Raw genomic sequence first — 15,027 nt, 5'->3', positions numbered from 1 at the left:
AGTTGGGTGGGGGGTGGAGGACAGGAACAGAATGGTAGTGAGGTAGTCATTCATCTGGGGCTGTCAGTGGTGGCTACCTGAGTGGGCCAGGGTTATTGGGGCTTATAGGGTCTGCAGTGGGGAAGACAGCTTTTGTAGCAGGCCAGTTCTAAGGTGACGTGGTTCTATAAATTGTTTCTGGAAGTTCAAAATGTAGCCTGTCCTTTAGCTCTGCCATTGTGTCTGGAAATCCTCTTATTTTCTTTAGTAAATTCTTTCTGCTTAAACCAGCTTACCTGGATTCTGTTGTCTGAAACTAAGAACCTCGACCAATACCCAGAAAATAAAAAACATTTCAATGAAACTCAATAAACTCATTTATATAAAGTTCAAAAATATGCACAACTAAAAACAAACACAGTTTTGAGGCCTTCACCAGTTTCATATTTGCTCTACTTGGATTTGTGCAGAGGTCACTGCAAGTAGATTTGAAATAATATTATTTAATAGTAGTGGTAATACAACAAGTAACTTCTAAGAATTACTTTATAGATCAATGGCTGTTAATCAAGAGGTCTCTTTTAGACAGTCTCTTCAGCAAGCAGTGTAGGCAAAGTTGGACAGTCACATGTAAATCAATGAAATTAGAACATATCCTCACACCATACTCAAAAATAAACTCAAAGTGGCTTAAAGATTTAAACATTAAGACACGACCCCATAAAACGAGAAGGAAACATAAGCAAAATATTCTCTCACATAAATTGTACCACTGTTTTCTGAGGGCAGTCTCCCAAGGCAACAGAAGTAAAAGCAAAAATAAACAAATGGGACCTAATCAAACATAAGCTTTTGCACAGCAAAGGAAACCATAAGCAAAAGAAAAAGCAACCTACAGACTGGGAGAAAATATTTGCAAAGATGACCACCACCACCACTACCACCACCAAGGGACTAATATCCAAACTATACAAACAGCTCATGCAACTCAGTAACAAAAAACCCAACTCAATCAAAAAATGGGCAGAAGACCTAAATTTCTCCAAATAAGACATACAGATGGCCAACAGGCACATGAAAAGATGCTCAATATCACTAATTATTAGAGGAATGTAAATCAAAACTCAGTCGGTGAAGAGTCTGCCTGCAATGCGGGTGCCCTGGGTTTGATCCCTGGGTTGGGAAGATCCCCTGGAGAAGGAAATGGCAACCGAACTCCAGAATTCTTCCCTGGAGAATTCCATGGACAGAGGAGCCTGGAGGGCTACAGTCCATGGGGTCACAAGGAGTTGGACATGACTGAATGACTAACTTTCACTTTTCAAATCAAAACTCCAACAAGGTACCACCTCACACCAGTCAGAATGGTCACCATTAAAAATCTACAAATAACAAACGCTGGAGAGGGTGTGGAGAAAAGGGAATCCTCCTACATTGTTGGTGGGAATGTACATTGGTATAGCTACTATGGAAATCCGTATGGAGGTTGCTAAAAAAATTAAAAACAGAGCTACCATATGATTCAGCAATCCCACTCCTAGGCACATATCTAGAAAAAATTATAACTCAAAAAGATACACATACCCCTATGTTCATAATAGCACTATTCATGATAACCAAAACATGAAAGCAACCTAAATGTCAACAGATGAGTTGATAAAAAAGATGAGGTACAGATGTACACAAAGGAATACTCCTTGGCCATAAAAAAAGAATGAGACAATGCCATTTGCAGCAACAAGGATGGACCTAGGGATTATCATACTAACTGAAAGAAGTCAGAGGACAAATATCATATGACATCAATTATATGTGGAATCTAAAATATGACACAAATGAAATTACTACAAAACAGAAACAGACCCGTGGATACAGAGAACAGACCTGTGGTTTGGTGCAGTGGGGAGGGATTGAGTGGGTGGTTGGGATTAGCAGATGTGAAGTATTATAAACAGAATGGGTAAACAACAAGGTCCTACCATATACCACAGGGAACCATATTCAACATCGTATAATAAACCATAATGAAAAAGAATGTATGTATATGTATAACTGAATCACCCCGCTGTACAGCAGAAATTAACACATTTGTAGATCAACTACACTTCAATAATTTTTTCAAAAACGAGGTCATTTTTAACACTCAAGGATTATGAATATAAAAACACAGAGTAAGTCTAGGAGTTAAAGGCTGTGGTCTATAATTTCAACTGACCAAATAACTTCAGTTACTATTAATAAAAAGCAGAATTAGAAAGTCTGGGATAGACAAACGGGAAAAATGAAATTTTGCTTTTCACCAATTAAATACATGAATATAATGGGTGCTTAACAATCCTAAGTCTGGGATTTAGATATTTAACTTTTTAAACTATAAAACCAACTTTGATTAAAAAAAGATGTTCTCATAACATCAAAGAATAGCTAAAACATTTTTGGTTATAGAATAATTATTGGCTCAAAATGAACTGAAAAACTCTTAAAGAAATCATAATCTTTTATATGTTGATCTGAGCAAAGTATTTAAAAGAATCAGGTTGAAGAGTCAAAGTTTACATGACCATAAACTGTTTCACAGTTTCTGATGATACAGTTTTCAATAAAAATTTTCATTTTGAAGATATAATTAGTATTTTTAAACCATAAAATTAAATTTTAAAATGATAAAAATATACCTATAATACCTGTGTAAATTTATACATTGGTAAGGAAAGGTCCACATTTTGTTAACATTCTAAGTCTCCTGGTCAAGGTATAATATATACTGTAATTTGTATACTGTAAACGCTACATACTGTAGCGTTAATACACATTTAGTAATTATTTAAGAAAAATTAATATATTTTAGTAATAACATTTCTGGCTACATTGTAGGTGTTTTCACATATTATATCTCACTCATCTATATAACTAGTCTTCAACACAGAAAGAACAACCATTTTTCTTAAAGCAGTTAATTAATCTGCAGTACTTATTACCTAGGTAAGCTGAACAAAGTAACAAACTATGGAGTGGCAGAACCAAATGTGAATCTAGATTTGTCTAACTTTTCTAAAACACCTACTTATTTCTATTAGAGCAGGCTGAATCTTTCAAGACAGGTAAACCATCAGTTTCTTCATTATTTTTCTCCCAGGAATATAAAACATTATACAAAATAATCACTTTATTTCCATCTGAATTGAGTGTTAAGACAGTGAGAGGAGCAGGACATTTCACTTCTGTCTATGAAGATAAAGTTGAGTGCTCTCCATTAATTATATGATAAGTAACAGTGAAGAGCTTATAAAGAAATATCACTATGTAAACATGGTTTCCTAATACTTTCTCTTCTCAACTTTCTGACATCTACTGACTTATTAAAACAGATCTATTCAACAGACAGATTCGATAGACTGTCAAAAGCAATAGTCTTTTTCATTTATCACAAGCCTGGTAATTAATTCATTAGCCTGCCAATCAACCACACTATTAGAGAGATTTGTGAAAGTAGAATGAAACAGCTTACCGTGCACAATGATGTCTCTGTGATTTTTAGAGTAAAATCTGAAGAAAATTCCAAATCTGAGACAGACGTCGTATGACAATCTATATGCTATCCATTAAAAAAAGAGCAGAGGGAAGGATTTAGTAAAAATAAAATCAGAAACACATAAATATTTCTTTTCTATGCAAAAAAATTACTGTAAACCAATGCTTTGCGAACTTTAATCACCCACACCCCACTTTGGGGATTATTTCTAAACTTAAAGGCTATTAGCACTAATATTTAATTACATCTTCTTTAAATCAAATTAGTATTTTTTACTTAGACTTGTTATATGAATAATACATATCAAATCATGGCTCTGTTGTGCTCAAGTTTTTTCTAAGATAGATTAAAATACTCTCAAATAAAAAGTGTTTTCCTGTGTTCCAACTAAAATCATTTTGTAAACCACCAGTGGTATACATTTGCAATAAATTATGTGTGGTAAGTCAATCTTTTTTGTAGGAAATGCCAACTTGAAAACATATGCTATTTAAAAGAACAAGGTGTTTTAGAATTCATTTTTCTAAGTGCATTTGAAGTTTGTTAGATATTAGGAACAACCATACAAATTCCAACCAATGAACAAAATCAACTAAGAAGATTCACTTCAGGGGAAAAAATGGCCAAATATCCTTATTTTCCTGTTCCATCCTAGTTCAAAGGCTTCTCCATTTCACTATGGAGAGTAGACGGACTCGGATACAGCAGTGTGACCAAAGGATGCTGTGCTGTGAAGGCTGTCATCGGCATTTGGCTGACCATGAATAGGTTATAACACAGTGAACACAATTCACATGACTACTTGAGGCATTACTCTATTTTAAACAGTGAGAAAATTTTAAGGAAGCTACATTGTGGTTGCCTTTTATTTATAAAAGGACTGGGGAATACAGAACAGGCTACATTTACCTAAACAAATGAAGAGAAAGGATATGTATACTTTTTAAACACCTTTGTTTATCAGTCCTAAATCTTCTATTTCAACTATTTTATTTACCCATAGCATTTTTGGGAATTAAGCCAAGAAATAACTAGAGAGAGAAATTAGCACCACGACATGATCCTTCTCTTTCTGTTCCATCTTAAGGTTGAGTTGGCTATAACCATTCACCCTTCCCTGAGTGGAAGAATCCAAATAAATCCTTTACACTCAATGTACCAGGGCACTGAACAGTCCTATAGTCATTAACCATGCTATATTTTTTTTTCTTAAAAGGTGAATGCAATTTTAATCAGCTTGTTCTTATTGAGAAACTTTACATATTAATTTAAGACTTTATCCACTTAAGAAAATTAATGAACTTTTACTGATTATCTATTGAATACTTTGTGCCAAGAATAATTATTGATACTATGAAAGTAACAGTGTGACTAAAGAGAGACAGTGTTCTGAATTTAACACTAAACAAGCTATATTTATTTCATTATACAATCGAAATAGATAAATTAAGGAGTCTTTCACAAAAACCAACAGTACTATCACTAACTGCAAAATTACTCAACCCATGCAAATTTGACATAGCAAAACTGTCAATAAAATGAGAGATTAACATGGTGAAGAATATAAAATTAAAATAGCAGGGTTTTAGTCTCATGGACATAGTCACTGTAATTACTTAATCTGAAAAGGCTGGAAGAAATCCAAATGAGAAGTTAAACTGTGTGAAACATACATGAATGAATAAACTGGCTATAAATAAGAAGCTTAGAAGCTTAGAATTAAGGGCAGGAGGTGGTGGTGAAGCAGAAATGACAATACAACAGGACTTTCTGCCTTCACTAAGTCAATGATTCAAGCCTTCAGTGTAAGAAACTTCACTACATAAAGAGAAGTGATTCCAAACGGATGGCACAGTCAACTGGTAAATATTATGACATCAAGTTGCTTTAATTAAAATGAAGAATGATTAGTTTTGAAGACCCATACATAAAATCAATTCATCAATTTGAAATACTAACCTCATAAATGAAAAATAAGAAATACAGCCACACCGTTAAAGAAAATTAGTAAAGTACCCACCTTAACACTACAGGCGTCTGAAATAAGTGTCTTTGGATCTAAAACATCCACCACAGCCTCCGGAATGACTGCTTTCTTCATGCAGGACATGTTGAAGCCATAAACGTCATCCCAAAAAGCAATTCTATCAGCATGCTTATTCATATCACTTACCGCCACAAGGCTGATAGTGCAACTATCAGGGTAGACTGTAACAAATAAAACACCCAACAATTTAGCATTATCTCCCTTTATAACAAAATACAATCATTAAGGCTAAACAGAAATACCAAATCCCAAGTAGACATTACTAGCAATTGATTACTAGCAGTGGAGGGTAGTAAGATTAAAGTAAGGATTTCAGTGATGAGCTCCTATTCAAATTATTTTAAAAGGATGACACAATCTTGAATTTATTAATATTAAACATGCTGACTGTGAAGAGGTACGAGATTTTTACCTTCTATGTTCCTCTGAAACGTGTAAAGACAAGCCCTTTCTAAAGATGTTATGTGACATGTAAAGAAAATTATGGGACAGATAGTTGTGCAGGAGACCAGTTCATATTATCCTCTCTTATTTATTATAAAAGGTAAATATTTATGAGCACTAAATATATGCCAGTAAGTTACTCTAATTTACAGACTGTGGATACATGTCCCTACTCAAACTTACATTTATACAATTCTGACAAATAAACTGAAAATTATTTGTGATGTAATAAATACTAAGAAAGGGGAAGCATAAGGTACTAAGAGACCTACAGAAAAAAAAAAACAAACAAAAACCCAGCTAACTCAGCTTTGTTTATGGCAGGGAAACAAGGATATTATCACGATGAGAGCTGAAAAAGAAGTAAGTCTGGAATGGCGGGGGGGAGTGGATATGTTCTAGGTAGAATGGGCATTGGGCATCTAGGGACATAGTACATTCCAACTTGAGAGGAATAAGTAAGGAATACTAAGCTACAAAGGTTAAGTAGAAACCAAAATAAAATAAAATAAAATAAAGCCAGTGCTGAGTAAACCACAATAATAAACTGGACTTTATTCTGAGAATAAGGATAAGCCAGTGAAAAATTTCATATGAGGGAGCACCTGGTCAAATTTTGGTTTCAGAAAAGCCACATGGAGTACAATGTGGAGAATAAATGGTGGGAAGCAAGACTTAAGAAAGAGGCACTTGTAATAATTCAGCTGATCTGAAGTAAAGTGATGGCTGTGGGAATGGAAAGGAGGAGATACAGTCAAGGTAAATTTAGGAGACAGAACTAACACATGGTAAGACAGGCTGGCTATGAAAGCGAGAAACAGGAAGAGTCAAGGATGACAGGCTTTATACTTAGTGACTGGGCAAATTATGGTACTAACCCGGGCAACGGAATAACATAAGGGCAGATTCAAGAGGAATATGAGAGTTTAATGCTTAGACAAACAGGTAAAAATATCCAATTAATTATCAGCTGATACATAGGCTTGGAATTCAATAGAGGTGATCTGGATTCAATACCAAGAGAATAAGTGTTAAGACAGGTAAGGGAATAGTGTGTTCAGAGAGAGACTCTTTTTTATTTAGTTTTGGCTATGTGTGCTTTTCTGTAGTTTCGGAGAACGGGGGCTACTCTCTAGTTGTGGTGCATGGGCTTCTCACTGCGGGGGCCTCTTTTGTTGTGGAGCATGGACTTAGTAGCTCCACAGCATGTGCGATCTTCTCGGATAAGGGAATGAACCTGTGTCCTTTGCATTGCCAGGTGGATTCTTTACCACTGAGCCACCAGGGAAGCTGAGAGAAACCCTCTTCTAGTAACAAGTAAAAGTCTTTATAACACAAAATTTTTAAAACAATATTGATGCTCGTTTTTTGGACTAATAATCAAATTAACTTTGTCCTTCAAATGTCAAAATTTAGGGAATTTGTAAATTAAAATATAAAATACACATTAGTGTATCAACACACTGAAAGAAACTAGATGTGTGCCAAAGAAAAAGAAATAATTTCACAATTATTAATTTAGCCTTCAGACATAAACATCAGAGAAATAACCCTCCTTCCTCCGAACTTTGTTTCTCTCCACAGCTGTAGGAATTTTATTATTCAATGACAGCAGTACTAAATTATCTTCTAAATAAAGCCCACGATAAGATCTGTTGACAACAAAGCAACTGCTTCTTCCAAACCTGACATCTGAGATACCCAGAAAAAAAACCTGGTGCTGTGATACTGATAAGAAGTTTCCCAAGTCTTGTCTAAAGCAGCAAGTGAGTCAGGTGTGACAACTGCACTGGGCTGGAGTCGACTGCTGGGTAACCTGAATTACTTCTACTTTCCTCTTCCTCCACAAATGTGGTAAGCCTCTTGACTGTGTTTAAATTTCTGATTGATATAAATACTTCAAAGTAAAGATATGCTACTGCAAATGGTGATTCACAAGTTATCTGCTATAGGAAAGGTATGCATGTTTAGTTTCCTAACGAGGTTCTTACGATGAGGAACAATGAAGAAGAAATAGAAGCAACTTTAGATATCTAGGTCAGGAAGATCCCCTGGAGAAGGAAATGGCATCCCACTCCAATATTCTTGCCTGGAGAATCACATGGACTGAGGACTGGTAGGCTACAGTCCATGGCGTTGCAAGAGCTGAACAAGACTTAGCAACCAAACCACCACCAAGTTTTTTATGTACACTTCAGACTTAATATGACCATCATAGAAGCTTTCCAACATTATGTCCTGTAATTTCACCCTTAAAGAGGAACATAATAGGTCAGGGGTCAGCAAACATCTTACATAAAGTGACTGTATTACGTTTTGCAGGCTATATGGTCTTTACTGAAACTATTCATCTCTGGGGCTATGATGTAAACGTCCCACAGATAATTATAAGTACATGAGCATGGCTATTTTCTAATAAAACTTTATCTAGAAAAATAAGCAGGACACTAGGTATCAGTTCAGTCCCTCAGTCGTGTCCAACTCTTTGAGACCCCATGAACTGCAGTCATGCATGCCAGGCTTCCCTGTCCATCATCACCAACTCCTGGAGCTTGCTCAAACTCATGTCTATCGAGTTGGTGATGCCATGCAACCATCTTATCCTCTGTCGTCCTCTTCTCCTCCTGCCTTCAATCCTTCCCAGCAGCTGGGTTTTTTTCAAACGAGTCAGTTCTTCACATCAAGTGGCCTAAGTGTTGGAGTTTCAGCTTCAGCATCAGTCCTTCCAATGAATACTCAGGACCGATTTCCTTTAGGATTGACTAGTTGGATCTCCCTGCAGTCCAAGGGACTCTCAAGAGTCTTCTCCAACACCACAGTTCAAAAGCATCAATTCTTTGGCACTCAGCTTTCTTCATAGTCCAACTGTCACATCCACACATGACTACTGGAAAAACCACAGCTTTGACTAGATGGACCTTTGTTGGCAAAGTAATGTCTCTGCTTTTTAATATGCTGTCTAGGTTGGTCACAACTTTTCTTCCAAGGAGCAGGCATCTGACGGATATTCCTAACACAGATGAGGCAGTGTACATTCAAGCCACTTAACATGGTTCACAGAGTTCTATTTTAGAATATTATTAAAAATCTTAGTGGACTTAAAATACTATCTAGCCTTTTGTAGAAATGTCTGAACTCAGGCACTGAATCAAGTAATATGATGTACTCGTTAGTAATAGCGTTAAGAAGTAAGGATAACTTTTCCACTGTTTTTATAAGGAAAAACTCAGTTACTAAAACTAATTAAAAAGCAATTCTGATATTAGAGAAATGCAAATCAAAACTACAATGAGGTATCACCTCACACCAGTCAGAATGATAATCATTAAAAATTCTACAAACAATACCTGGAGAGGGTGTGGAGAGAAGGGAACCCTCTTGCTACTGGTGGGAATATAAATTGATATAGTCACTATGGAGAACAGTATGGCAATTCCTTAGACAACGAGGAGCAGAACTACCATACAACACAAAAATCCCACTACTGGGCACATACCCTGAGAAAACCATAACTGAAAGAGATGCATGTACCCAAATGCTTGTGGCAGCACTTTTTACAATAGCCAGTACGTGGAAGCAATCTAGAGTCCATCGACAGATGAATCTTACAGAAATCATGGTGTGTGTGTGTATAATGGAATATTACTCAACTAAAAAAAAGAACACATTAGAGTCAGTCCTAATGAGGTGGTTGAACCTAGAGCCTATTACACAGAGTAAAATAGGTCAGAAAGACATTGTATATTAACATGTGCGTACGGAATCTAGAAAGATGGTACTGATGAACCTATCTGCAGGGCAGCAGTGGAGACACAGGCAGAGAGAACAGACTTGTGGACACAGTTGGGGAAGGAGAGGGTGGACAAATTGAGAGAAAAGCATGGAAACATATATATTACCATATGTAAAACAGACAGCAAGTAGGAACGTGCTGTGTGACACAGGGAGCTCGACTCCGTGCTCTGGGACAGCCTTGAGGGGTGGGATGGAGAGGGAGACGGAAGGGGAGCTGAGGAGGGAGGGGACAGATGTATATCCGTGGCCCATTCATGTTGATGTATGGCAAAAACCAACACAATACTGTAAAGTAATTATCCTCCAATTAAAAAAAAATTGTTAACACAATTAGCAGATTATAGGAAGTAAAAATAACATATTTTAACTGTTAAAAAACAATTTTAAAAATATGTTGGTAATAAGAAACAGACTAAAGAGGAATATGATTTAATTTTTTGCAGTTTATTTTTCAATCTAATTATATTTCACAAAGATATAAAAAATCATGGCCTCTGTATTTGTTAGAATTTAGAAGTAAGTTTTTATCTTTCAGTTAGTAAGATCTATGAATATCCATGAAAGACTTGCTATCAATGCTATAGGTCAATTTGATTCTTTATCCACCTCCTCACAGCTGGCTAACATTTTGGGCCAGCTGCCAGAATCCTGACTAACCCTTTACCTTCGCATTCTGACACATTTGTCACCTGATTTTTGTCAGATAGAAGCATAATTGAATAATTATTCCTTCTTGTAGGTGAAATTAACAAAGCGCTGATTGGACAAAAGCCTTTTCTTAGCAGACCATTTATAAATTCATGGCTTTGACATCTGTGTCCTTCTCGATTCACTGCCCAGAATTCATTTGTCACTAGAACAGCTCACATGGTGAACAGATAAAGATGGGAAATCCTTTATCCCTTAGAAATGCCTCACAAACTTTTGGACACTAAAGGATAAGACTGAGATGCATGAAGAAACAACTCCTACTAAACACTAGCATCATTGTTTGTATATAAATAACCAGAGAAGGAAAAGGTTTATAACAAAAAGGAGACAATAAATAAGTTAAAACAGACTGTTCTTTTCACAGTATATGAACCACAGAGGAAAGCTTTGGTGAAACAATAGTCAATGATAAAATGACTGTCATGAATAAAGGAAAATGTACTACCAGGTAACTACGTCATCAAATAATCACAGTTTTAAAAAATTAATTTCAATTTATATAATAAGGTTATCTTAAAAACCAACTGTTTATTTGGAAATTGGAACATTTCCTCTGGGCCCACACTAAAGCTTAGCTAGGCTAAATTGTTGCTGTAATATACACTGAAAAATTATACTAAAAAAAGGTAGAAAATGATAGTACTGCAATATCACTGAACAAAACCAAAATAATAAATGTGGGAGAAACAAATCTGAAGATGACGAAGTACACAGTGAATTGTGGAAATACTGAAGGAGACCTCTAAGCACTATGACACAGTCAGTGACTGATTATACTGAGTAAGTTATGTAAAAGTCAAGTACTATACAAAAGGCAGGTGAAAATGCCTAAATTGATTGCAAACTTTTATAATGTATAAACAACATGAATCTCATGTTTAGCTAAAACTAAGGAGTGGAATCGACGTTTATTGAGCAACTACTTTATGTCAAGCACCTCATTTAGACTTTTGACTGATTCTAAAAAGCTAGATAATAAGCCTCATTTTTCAGATAAGGAAACTGAAGTTCAGAGGAATAAAGTAACTTGCCCAAATTACTGTTCTTAATCAGCTAACTAGGTAACTAGTCATCTGATGAAGCAGGGATTTAATTCGAGGTCTGACTGCAAAATTTTGTGCTTTCCATTATTCATGATGCCATGTTTTGTGCTTTTCAAACAGAGAAAAAGGAAAGAGGAACTCAACTGCCCTAATGAGCACCTGTTGGAAAAGAATGAGGAAAGAGAAAAGCGTTGAGAAAGATTAGAGATTAATAAAACTTCAGGGCTAAGTGAGGAAAATGGGAACGTCCTGCCTTACCCATTCCACCTGAGTAAAGGAATGAGGCGATAAAGCAGAGAGACACACTAAAAAGGAGAGCAACCAAGCAGAAATGAGGGAGAAGTCAGTACACTCTAGAGTTCAGCTTTCCACACATGAGGAAATAGCAAGGGAAAGGCATCTGTAAGCCTGGACTTCATAACAGAGGCAGTTTCTTATCAGCAAAGACCAGGATTCCAATGCCATGTATCTGCCACTCTGTTTTGCTGCCCTCTTCTGAACTGTTTGTGAGATTTCCTGTTATGAGGCAGATCTGCTTTCTTCTACAGAAGCTGAAAACGAGAAAATGTTTCTTTCCCTCCCTTGCAAGTTAGGCATGAGTCCATGACTGAGGCTCTACTAATGATACACACCTAAATTTCTGTCTACTTTTCAGAGGCAGCAATACCTACTACTGTGTACTGTTGCTGTTTACTAGCTAAGTCATGTCAGACCCTGTCATCCCATGCATAGTAGCCCTCCAGGCTCCTCTGTCCATGGGATTACCCAGGCAAGAATACTGGAGTGGGCTGACACTTCCTTCTCCAGGCGATCTTTCCGACCCTGGGATCCAATCTGAGTCTCATGCTGGGCAGGTGGATTCTTTACCACTGAACCACCACTACTGTGTACACCTTAAATAAATTCTAAAAACAGGACTATGTTATCAGTTCTGAGGAAGTTTCAAAGCAACAAATCATTTCTTCGTGCTCCAACAGTATCAATTAGTCCAATTCTGGAGGATGCCAACTCTGATTATGACTAGAAGTGGAGTCTGCCAGGCTTCTACAGAGAAATTTACTCTTTTCCCTTTTATAGTGAGAAGATATTTCGTGGGGAGATTCTCAGAAACAAACAACTTAAGTATGCCATTTTTAACCAAACTTTCAGATTGTTCATGTATTTTATATACATCAACATTTTCAGTAGCTATGAAGATGGGCATGATTTTGCTCCTTAGTGCTAAGCCCTGTTTTTATGATTAATTATGTATTTTGCCCAAATTCCCTTTTGTTAGGTATCAATATCATAACTGTTTTTTATTTGCTTGAGTGTCTTTTTTTTGTCCTGACTTTTCTATGTAATTTTGTCTTAGGTGTACCATAGAATCAGGTTCTCTCTTGTGTTACAACCTAATTCTTTCTCATTTATAAATTAGTCCATTTACATTATTGATATGAAAATTTTTCTTGTTCCTATCATTTTGTTACTCTGTATCTGTAGTTTTTGTTTTATTTTGTTTTTTAAGTAGTTCAACTGCACAATCGTTTTCCTTTTTTCTTAAGTATTCTTTTTTTTTTTTTTTACTAAGTCTGCCTTTTTTGTTCTAATAGCTAACTTTATAATTACAACCTTACAGAATATCTTCTGTTTGTCTCTTTTTAATAGTATTTACTAATCTCCTATCACGAGTAATGATAAAGTTAGTGTATTTACTTGTTCTTCCCCTTTCCTCTTTGTAATCACCCAATTATTTTTTTGTTATAGAGAGATATATTGATAATACTAACAAAAATCATAGAAGTGGGCATAAAGTTAGTACACAGCTTTATTTTTCAAAATAGCTAGAAATCATATTATATCATGATTATTTGACCTGACGGAGGTAATACTGCTTTTTTTTTTTAAAGTCAATTCTACTGAGATAAAGTTTACATGCAGTAAAACTCACTCTCTTTGCCCTTTTTGGTGTGTAATCCTATGTGATTTGATAAATACACCAGTTATATACAATCACCACCACAATCAAGACACAGACAGGATTGATGACCACAAGCCTCACCATTCAATTTTAATCAACAGTATCATTTTAATATTACCTTTGTAGTGCTAAACGTACTTATAATGCTATTAATTTGAGTTGTCAGTTTTAAGCGACATAAACAGCCAACCCTCAAATTATGAAATAATGAATTCCATAAATTCCTATTAAAGATAAATCCGTGTAGGAATTTTGACACTTTTAGTGTATAAAACATTTATATCTATGCTTCAATCCTAAAATATACATTGGTTTTCAACTCAATTCCTTGTAAAAATATGCACTGGTCATGATCTAACATTTTCCTGGTTTTCCTCCTGATTTTTTGGTTGGGTTGATGTAAGTGAAGTCACTCAGCTGTGTCCGACTCTTTGCAACCCCCCGGACTGTAGCTTACTGGGCTCTTCTATCCATGGGATTTTCCAGGCAAGAGTACTGGACTGGGTTGCCATTTCCTTCTCCAGAGGATCTTCCCGACCCAGGGATCGAACCCAGGTCTCCCACATTGTAGGCAGACGCTTTACCATCTGAGCCACCAAGCAAGTCGGTTTAATGTAAAAACACTACTTTTCTGATATACAATTGGTAAACTAATAATAAGCAGAAAGTAGTAAACCCACTTTCAGTAACTCTACAAAACTTAAAAATTTATTTTATTTTTTATTTTTTTATTTGGCCTCACCACATGGCATGTGGAATCTTAGTTCCCCAACAGAGGACTGAACACGGGCACATGGCAGTGAATGCACCGCGTTCTAACCACTGGACTGCCAGGGAATCCCCACAAAACTTTACTTTTATTAGTGATAACAGCAGAAAATGAGCACCTCTAAAGTACTGTGGAATTACTTGGTGGTTAGGAGAGTGAATACTTAAGTTATTGGCTGACTATGTTTTATAAAGGCCATGCCAGTATATATAAAGTAAAACATAAACTGAACCAAGATTCCTGTAAAAATAAAGTGTGGTCCCTTCATGCTTATATAGTCTTCAATAGTCTGTTTCTCATAATTCAGTTATTCTTTCTTAAATCTTTACACTACTAATTGCTTAGTAAATCTTTCATTAAGAAAAACATAAAACTTTTGTTTGCAATAAAAGAATGAGCATCTAGATGACTGATGATATTCATCAAAGCATGCTCAAATATACAAAATAGGTTAGATCACTTCATGTTACTTATTTCTGTCTTTTCCTACCTTTTTGATTCTGTTGATAAGTAACATTCAATAGCACCACTGATGCAGCTGAATGCTGACCTCTCTTTAATACACCCCTAGAAAATCTGAGTGCTAAAAGCAGCTATATAAAAATATGGAAAGAGATAAACTTATGTGTCTCTACTTTATCCCTCCGATGATGGAAAATAGCTCTGCCACTGTTTCAGCTATAACCTCTTTATTCACAAGGCTGTAAGTTCTTAACGAATTTCATCGAGAATTCAATTTAAATGTAT

General features: G+C 35.8%; 1 protein-coding gene across 1 annotated transcript in view; it reads right to left on the bottom strand.

Moving 5' to 3' along the window:
* Positions 1–15,027, bottom strand: part of PRMT3 (protein arginine methyltransferase 3) — a 122,832-nt gene that overhangs the window by 45,477 nt on the left and 62,328 nt on the right. The window contains exons 12-13 of the mRNA XM_043875092.1: positions 5,532–5,719; positions 3,488–3,574 (exon numbers count right to left, since the gene is read on the bottom strand). Of these exons, the coding sequence (XP_043731027.1) occupies positions 3,488–3,574; positions 5,532–5,719 (275 nt within the window). The remainder of the gene's footprint in view (positions 1–3,487; positions 3,575–5,531; positions 5,720–15,027) is intronic.

Source organism: Cervus elaphus, chromosome 2 (genome assembly GCF_910594005.1).
Source record: "Cervus elaphus chromosome 2, mCerEla1.1, whole genome shotgun sequence".
NCBI classification, from domain to species: domain Eukaryota; kingdom Metazoa; phylum Chordata; class Mammalia; order Artiodactyla; family Cervidae; genus Cervus; species Cervus elaphus.
This window is presented reverse-complemented; position numbering and strand designations above follow the sequence as displayed.